Here is a 9,565-nt window from a genome sequence, read left to right as displayed (position 1 = left end):
TCCTTACCGTGTGTCAGTATATATTAATGACCTTGACGGTTTTTTTATTACAGTTAATTTTGAAAAATTATCATTATTATTTTAGTTCGCAAGTGATAAAGAGAAAAATGTACGATATTTTTTACCCTCTCCCAATACACAAGAGTAAAAGACGGAGAAGAAAAAAATCAAGAAACAAAAAAATTCATAGCATATTCTGATAAATATACATGGAGTATACATTCCGATCGCCTCGTGTTCACCGAATTACTGGTGCGCGCCCTTTGGGAAATCCGAAAGTTCACTCCTCAAAGTCAAAATCTCCCTCGGGCGGGGAAGGGGGGGGGGGGCGTGCGGCCAGCCTCTCGCCTCCCCCCTCCCCCCTCTTCGCCTGCTCGGATGACCAATTGGAGGTTCTTACACGCACACGAACAAGGACATACGTACACACGCACACACACGCACGCGCGCGCACACACACACACACACACACACACACACACACGCTGATCTGACTCACGTCTCCATAGAAAAATAATCCATAGATCCCGGAAAAAAGTGATAAAACAATCCCCAATAGATAGATAGAAGATAAACGGATAAATAGAAAGACAGACAAACATATGGATAGATAGATAGACACATAAACCTATAGCCAGTCATCTAAATAGATAAGTCAACCCTCGCCCACCTTACTCACGCCCATGTCCCCTTCCAGTGCGGCGAGAGCGTGGGCGGCGGCGACATCGTGGTGGTGGCGGCGCGGGCGGGACCCAACGCCTGCTGGCACCCCGCCTGCTTCAACTGCCACGTGTGCAAGGAGCTGCTGGTCGACCTCATCTACTTCTGGAAGGACGCCCATCTGTACTGCGGGCGGCACCACGCGGAGAGCCTCAAGCCACGCTGCGCCGCCTGTGACGAGGTGAGACAGGGGGGGGTTGGAAGTGGGATGGTAGGGGGAGGGGTGGAGTGTGTGTGTGTGTGTGTGTGTGTGTGTGTGTGTGTGTGTGTGTGTGTGTGTGTGTGTGTGTGCGCGCGCGCGCGCGCGTGTGTATTTGTGTGCGTGTGTTCGTGCCTGCCTGTCTGTGTTTGGCAGTGTACATCTCTCTCTATATGTGCATGTCTGTGACCAGATCATGTCCATTAAATGATTGTTTTTATTATCGTTATTATTGCTGTTATCACTCACTACAACCACCATAGCCATCGTTACCTCCCATATCCCCATTATTACTTTATTTATCACTAAGAGCCGTTCTCTCTCTCTATCGAAATAAAAGGAATATTCATAAGTCTACAACACCGGCCCCCGATTTCCCCGTCGAGCGATAGGGTCCGCCTCGAGAGACCTCTTCCTCGAAATGAGTCGGTTATTATCGTTAAGTCTTTTGCAGTTGATAGGAGTGTTGTTTCTTCTTGAGTCTCCCCTGAGAATTCCGTTTTCTCTCTTTTATTTTAGGAGGAGGGAAGGGAGAGGGAGAGGGAGAGGGAGAGAGTTTTGAGAGAGAGAGAGGCATGCCTGAGTCGAGAGAGAGAGAATCGAGTCGAGAAAGAGAGAGAGAGAGAGAATCGAATCGAGAAAGAGAGAGAGAGAGAGAGAATCGAGTCAAGAAAGAAGAGAGAGAGAGAGAGAGAATCGAGGCGAGAGAGAGAGAGAGAGAGAGAGAATAGAGTCGAGACAGAGACAGAGAGAGAGAGAGAGAATCGAGTCGAGAAAGAGAGAGAGAGAGAGAATCGAATCGAGAAAGAGAGAGAGAGAGAGAGAATCGAGTCAAGAAAGAGAGAGAGAGAGAGAGAGAATCGAGTCGAGAAAGAGAAAGAGAAAGAGAGAGAGAATCGAGTCGAGAAAGAGAAAGAGAAAGAGAGAGAGAATCGAGTCGAGAAAGAGAAAGAGAGAGAGAGAGAATCGAGTCGAGAAAGAGAAAGAGAAAGAGAGAGAGAGAGAGAATCGAGTCGAGAAAGAGAAAGAGAGAGAGAATCGAGTCGAGAAAGAGAAAGAGAGAGAATCGAGTCGAGAAAGAGAAAGAGAGAGAGAATCGAGTCGAGAAAGAGAAAGAGAGAGAATCGAGTCGAGAAAGAGAAAGAGAGAGAATCGAGTCGAGAAAGAGAAAGAGAGAGAGAATCGAGTCGAGAAAGAGAAAGAGAAAGAGAGAGAGAATCGAGTCGAGAAAGAGAGAGAGAGAGAAAGAGAGAGAGAATCGAGTAGAGAAAGAGAGAGAGAGAATTGAGTCGAGAGAGAGAGAGAGAGAATTGAGTCGAGAGAGAGAGAGAGAGAATTAAGTCAACAGAGAGTCGAGAGAGAGAGAGCGAGAGAGCGAGCAAGCGTGTTGATTAAATGTGTACGTGCCAAGAGTTAGAGACATCGTTCTTAATTAGAGAAGGGAAGAGAGGATGAGGTCTGTGCGCGAGGTTCACCCATTTACCGCGGGAAATAATGACAAGGGAAATTACCCTTTCGTCGGATTATGGCCCAAGTTTGTGAGTTTGTGTGTGTGTGTGTGTGTGTGTGTGTGTGCGTGCGTGCGTGTGCGTGTGTGTGTGTGTGTGTGTGTGTGTGTGTGTGCGTGCGTGCGTGTGCGTGTGTTTTCTTAGCTAGTTATTTAAAAATTCCCCTAAGTCAGGTTAGAAGGATAGGTATAATAGAATAGGAAGAGGGAAAGGGGAACGTGGGAGAAAAGAACGAAATGAGAGAGAGTGAGAGAAAGAGAGAGAAAGAAAGATATGCGGGGGTAGGTTAGGGAATGAGGAGGGAGGGGAGGGGGGTGAGAAACGTTTGTTGTGGGTCCCTCGCGTCATAACGTTGATAAATGGCACCGCTCGCGCCTCGGCCCCGAAGAGTTGTGATCCCGCTGATGACGACGAGGGCCAGAGGTCCCTCGAATTTGCTTGCGGGAGGTGTTATTGATTTTTTTTTTCTAGGGATGTTTTTTTGATATGAATGTTTGTGTATCTTTTGTGTATTTTGTTTTGTTTTGTTTGTTTATGGGCTTGGGAACGCGCGTGTGTGTGTGTGTGCGTGTGTCTGTGCGTGTGTACTATGGGTTGTAGACACTTTTTGCGAGTATAGTGGTTAAAGAAAACGATGATGAAGTTATTGTATGTGGAGACTGAATTTCATTTTTTTGATAATACGAAATAATGATCTTAGTAATAGTGTGTTAAAGATTATAATAATAATAAAAGTTATGATAATTCTAATAATAATGGTAATTAATAATAATTAACAATAATTAAACATGATAATTAGTACAACTAATAATAATCATAATAACAGTAATTAGTAATTAATAATAATAATAACAACACTAGATAACAACCCATTCCACTCCCGGCGCCCACTAACCCCCTCCTCCCCCGCAGATCATCCTCGCCGACGAGTGCACGGAGGCCGAAGGAAGGGCGTGGCACATGAAGCACTTCGCCTGCTTCGAGTGCGACCGCCAGCTGGGGGGCCAGAGGTACATCATGCGGGACGGGCGGCCCTTCTGCCTCCACTGCTTCGACGCCATGTTCGCCGAGTACTGCGACACCTGCGGGGAGCCCATCGGCGTGGATCAGGGTAAGTGGGGGTGGTAAAGGTGGTGGGGGTGGTAAAGGTGGTGGGGATGGTGGGGGTGGTAAGGGTGGTGGGGGGGTGATTTTGGTTCAGGGTTTGGGTGAGGATATTCATGGTAATGGCAGTAAATGTAAGAATAAGAATAGGGATGATATTTGTGGTAATGCTGCTGATAATACTCTTAATAGTGATGATAGGATAATGATAGAGTTAATGAACATTGCAGATATTTAGCAGAACGCATGTCCTCATTTTACTGTGTTTAACATGAATGTCCATCATTTCAGGTCAAATGACCCATGAAGGCCAGCACTGGCACGCCACCGAGGACTGCTTCTGCTGCCACACCTGCCACGCCTCCCTGCTGGGTCGGCCCTTCCTGCCGCGCCGCGGAGCCATCTTCTGCTCCATCGCCTGCAGCAAGGGCGAGCCCCCGACGCCCTCCGACAGCAACGCCAACACGCCGGTGGCGCCTCAGGCTCCGACGCAGATGCTGAGGCCGTCGACGGGGCTGGAGCGGCGCTCCTCGCTCTCGTACGACGCCTCGGACTCGACGCTGACGTCCCCGCGAGCGCCGCGCCCGACGAGGCACCTGAACCACGAGTCGACGTCCGACCTGAGCGACGGGGCCTCCCCCCTCCCGGGCCGCCGCGGGATCAAGTCGCCGCTGCCGGACGTGCAGGTGGTGTCCAAGTCGCCGAAGATGCGGCGGCGCCCGCTGCCCACCTCGCCCCTCACGGACAACAGCGGCGACAAGAGCGAGGCGACCAGCCCGCGGTCGCCCCTCCTCAGCAGAAAGCCGTCCAGCGTCACCGGCCCGCAGCCTCGCATCACCCGTGACAACTCGTTCCAAATTCGCGACATGCAGAGGACGCGTCACGCGCCCGCCCTCTCCAGGGAGCCTTCCATGTCCGGCATGCACGGCGTGGCGCAACCCAACAGCTTTCCTCAGCCACCTAGTGTCTCTAGTCCACGCTCACCGGGGTCCGTTTTATCGGTCGACAACCAAGGGCAACAAAGACCCAATGAGAACGTCGCCTCCCCCGTGTCGCCACGCTCACCACGCTCACCGCGCCTGCAGTCTGCGCACTCGCCGAGACACGAGAATCACAGACACAATCTCGAGTCTCCGCACGGGCCGTCGGAAGCTGGGTCGTCCAGGGTTTCTTCCGAAGTCGGAGGGTCTCGAGCGCCCTCGGAGATCGGGTCCCCTCGGCCGGGCAACCGATCCGTGGCCGCAGTGACTGGCGAGGAGGTGAGGGGCCAGGCGCAGGCGAACCCTCTCATGCGCTCTCCCAAAATGGGCCGGAAAGCCTTGCAACTCCAGCAGTCTCCGAAGGTGGGCCGACGTGCTTTAGAATATCGAGGTGCAGATGGAAGCACTGTTTCCTCCTCTTGCCAAACAAGCCCGCACTCTCCCCCTCCTCCTCTGCCAGGTCAGCCCTTGACATCCACTCCTACGTGTGAGGAAAATGTGCCGGCGGACAAAGTGCAGCGAGGAGTTGAGCTTGTGGGAGCAGGACTCGATCGTCTGGTGCTAGAACGCTCCCTTGGTCGCATTCTTGCAGAACAAGGAATCAACCTTTTGCGGGAAGTGGCTGCAACTTCTTCCCCTGGAACGTTAGAGTCTCTCTTGCAAAACTCGGAACTTTTGTCCAATGCAGCGCGTCGTCAGCCATTAGACCTCTCGGCGATGTCTGACCTTAATTTAGAGGCGCTCTTGGCGTCTGAAGAGGCCACCCGAGGGCGTGCCTCTCCTGCCCATGTGTCTATGCCAGATTTAAGTCAGCATGGGGAATCGTCTGCCTCTACATCTCCTTCAGCAACTCCTACCCCTGGGGCACCAAGAAAAAGCTCACTCTCTTCTCGACACAAAGACAGACACAATCGCTCAGTTCGATTCGATCCAGCTCAAGTCGGCGGGGAATCCCCGAGCCGCCAGCACTCAACCCGCGATCCCCGTGATTCCTCTTCGTCGACGTCTTCATCGGGGTCGGCTCCAACAGCCTTGGAAGTCTCGCCAGCCGAGGGCTCCACCAGAGGCCGCCGCCAGCGACATCACCGAGGGAGCGGCTCTAATGGTTTCCCAAGGTCACGTTCGTACTCTGGTTCGGAACCTTCAGCGGCGAACAGAACCCCGCGAAAGACACCATCTGCGCCAGGCCTCGAAGACGCAGATTGGGACCACGAGTCTGTGTGCTCGACTTGCTCCTCCTCTTCTTCTGATGAATTTGACTATGAGCTTCCCCCGAGGAGAGCTTATGGCGGTGTTCGTATAAGTTATGTGCCTAATGATGCCCTGGCATACGCTAGACGGCAAGCTGGAAATACTCAACCACCAGGATCCCCCTCCACTCGCAAGAGGTTCGGAGAAAAGGACAAAAACTGTATTATCTCCTGATGGCATAGTGTGCCAGTTAACTCTAGCTATGCAGCAGCCAAGTGCGCTTAGTAGTGACAGATTAGTGCTCTATTTTCGTCTTGCGCTTTATTTTTGTGGCTGCAGAGCTGCCTACCTCGTGGTTCTGGTGGCACTCTCTTCGGGAGAGAGCCAACTGAGGACCTTGCCGCACCAGTATTGTTGGACAGTGCCACACACATCATTTTAAAGATATCTTATTCATGGACTGTCGTATTACATACAGCATGCATTGAATATTAAGTGCTCATTCATGTTGATCATCCTCATGATAAAATCTCGGAGTACGGCATTAATGTGCACAAAGATACATCATATTTACACCCAAATTTTAAAATCAACAATAGTGTTATATAGTAAATAATAGCAGTTTCTAAACTGAAAATTGGGCTGTGAAAAAAAATCAACATCATCCCTATAATATGCAAAGAGGCCAAGGAATGTTGCTGTGACATCATTCGGCTGAACATCCCAACATACTGGCCACGTGTACTGTAGTAGGATAGTTAGTTCAGAACCCTTCTATATGTATGACTGCAGTCTAACTGAAGTGCCAAATAATGTCTTCCAAGACAACTGCGATTAGCAATGTGGAAGAATTTCGCTGTCTGTTGAGACATACCTGAGTATTATTTATAGTCAATATTACCTGAAATGACTCACAAGATTAAGAAATGATTCAATATTTCATAGTAAAACATAATCTGCCCTGTTTAGCGGTTGGCATCCACATATTTACATCTTAGTTACATGTGTGCATCGATCGGGTGCTTATAATGAGTATATTATTGTAGCCTCCTATGTATACAACGTCCTGTACTAATTACGTTTGCTATAATGGGCTACTTACAAATCCACAACAAATTCTCCATTCGACATAACTATCGCAAAAACATTCTTTTAGCTGATAATAGAGATTTCCCATCATCGGTCTATTTAAGCAGTGACTTCAGAGTAATAGACACCAGGCCGAATTGAAAATAAACCTTAAAAAACACGGCAAGATCCTCCACTCTTTCATCCCGTCACTCTTATTGAATCAAAATTCAAGCATGAGCTGTTTTTCCCCCATTATATACTACTACACTCGACAGACCTTCCACACATTTCCAAATTATGTGGACTGGAATAAAGTGCTACGTTTGCCGACCGAGATGGATATTGTCAAACTGGTCACCATACTTTGTCATTTTAAGAGGTTTGACCTATTTCTGACTTCTTTGACACGAGTAACTAAGCTTTATCGTTTGTTATCCTTTGTAAATGTGTGACTAATTTCCAGTTTTAAGTATATTAGGTTTATTGTATTCATATCATCAGAGAATATAAGATTTCATACACTCTTCATTATACAATAGTCGCATTTCACAAGAATGCTAGAAAAAAACCCTGCTAAATCATACACAATAAATTCATCCTATTATGTGGCAGCTGTTGCATATTGCAGCTTGATCAGGCTATTCGTTGACACAACCCACCTTATATTAGCTACAGGACCTTCCTGTTGTACACATACTTCCGACATTTTATTCACGTCTTGTATTCAGTATTTCTAATGTTTTGTATAGCAGTGTCTATAGAGATTCCCTATCACTTATTAATGAGTGGAAAGATCACTCAAACACTGTACATTTATGTATTTATTTTGATTGTTGTATATTACTTGTAGTCTATGCCTTTTTATTATTGTAAGTTCGTAGATTATAAATGTGTTTATATTGCTAAAGCAGAATGTTCATAAGGAATGTAATATATGAGAATGGCTTTTGGTTAAGGGTTTGTACATATATTAATAAAATTGTTTTCCGATGATTCATGTTTCTATCCTCCCTTTTTCGGTGGCTACACTTTTTTTTATTATATATTTATATATATAAAACTACGCAACTAAGTGGCATGATCAATTTTCAACCACCCCTCTCTGGGTTCTCCAAATGAAGGCTGACAAAAGAATCGGGAATTTACAGAAAAAAAAAATTATAAATTATTTACAGGAATTATAAGGTTATATAATCTTAACGTAACACATCGCTACGAAACAAGACTAATGGATATCACTAATCAGGCAGAGATTTTCTTTTATTCATTCAGTTTCATTTTGAATTCTTTTATGCAGGATAAAATCGATATTAGAATTAGTATATAAGTGTTTCCATTTTCCCTCGTATTCTCTTAAAATAAATATATGGACCTAGCATCCCAGGTCCCTTATTCTCCAACAACGCCCCTCTTATGGACAAAGATCCGAGACACACCGATTTCATACACAAATGAATTAAAGGGATCGTATTTTTTCCCCCGATTTCTTTTGCCGATTTTGATGAAGAATCCCACACTTTTGTCTAGACCCTAGCGAGATTCTGTTCTTGTTCGAATCGCTGGAAGTTTTCGAGTTGTAGTAAAAAGAAAAAAAATCCTCTCCCCCCTAAAAAAAATGATTAGTTCTTATTTGATCATCTTTTTTTATAGAATCATCGTAAATCTAGGGAATATAGGAAATGTTTTCGATTTCGACTTTTTTGGGGGGAATATTTTACGAGGCGCCTGGCAAGGGTGAAGAATAAGTTTTTATATTCATGTACATGTCACTTTTACTAGAAGAACAGGAAAAAAAATCTGAATAGAATAATTTTTCATCTATTGTATGCGGAAGCACATTTTTCGATTTTAACTTTTTTTGTGAATATCTTACGTAGACTTTTAGAACACCGCAAAGGGGACTTTCTTATATGCATGTTACTATTAAAAGAAGCACATGAAAAAAACCAAAAACTAACTGCATCATTCAATGGATCTACTATTCAGCTACAAAATGAGCCATATTACATTTATTTCGGACTGAAAATGCGTGTGCTACGCGTAACAATGTGGTGTATAGAAATATCGTTTTTTTTCATATTTTTTACGTTATGGATATCAAATGATACACGAAATAGTTCTTCTATATGATAAAATCATCTATTACTTCCCATTATCATTGACACAATGGGAGTTTACAACATAAAATGCCGGTCTAAAATAACGTTCTCCATGCCACTGAACACCACACTCGCCGGCCGGGACGCGAGAGAAGGGGCCGCGCACCCGTGTTCCTGAGGCCGGAGTCCCGGGCGGTGTAAGCCTACGGGACGAGGTATTCGTCATATTTTTCCGGTTTCTTTTTTTCATCCCATGACTTGAAGGTAATACCTCCAATGAGTCCCCCAGTAAGGTTTTCTATATAGTTCTGCTGGGAACGAGCGACATAGACATGTGGCGAGGAGAGCGTGTCCCCTCGCACAAGGTCAATGAGTGTATCCCGCAGGTTCGGAGAGGGTTGCCAAGGTCTAGCAGCCATTTCATTTTTTCCCTTTTCATGGTGCCTTAAGGGAAGGCGAAACGGACACAATCTTTCCTCGATGCCAGTGGCGTCTTACCGGCGTTGGTGGTCTCTCTTTTATTCCTTTTCTTCTTCGACTCCACTGTGAAGCCGTCACCACCTCCGTCAGCGTCAGCGTCACCCACCTGGCCGACGGCATCACCGTCATTTCGGCCTTCAGCACGCGCTCCTTGCATGGGATATAGATTACATTGGAAAGTCAGTAGAGTCTGTAATGTTGAAGAAACTAAGT

The 9,565-nt window shown here is 46.5% G+C and overlaps 1 protein-coding gene across 1 annotated transcript; it reads left to right on the top strand.

Annotated features, from left to right (window-relative positions):
* Window positions 1–697: 697 nt before the first annotated feature.
* Window positions 698–7,766, top strand: LOC113817440 (prickle planar cell polarity protein 3; the record flags this gene model as incomplete). The annotated part of the gene is given in 3 exon segments (XM_070120282.1): window positions 698–901; window positions 3,340–3,538; window positions 3,823–7,766. Coding segments are annotated over 3 exon segments (2,517 nt in total), but the record flags the coding sequence as incomplete, so codon positions are not given.
* Between the last annotated feature and the right edge of the window lie 1,799 nt (window positions 7,767–9,565).

Source organism: Penaeus vannamei, unplaced genomic scaffold (assembly GCF_042767895.1).
Source record: "Penaeus vannamei isolate JL-2024 unplaced genomic scaffold, ASM4276789v1 unanchor4268, whole genome shotgun sequence".
Classification (NCBI taxonomy): Eukaryota; Metazoa; Arthropoda; class Malacostraca; order Decapoda; family Penaeidae; genus Penaeus; species Penaeus vannamei.
This window is presented reverse-complemented; position numbering and strand designations above follow the sequence as displayed.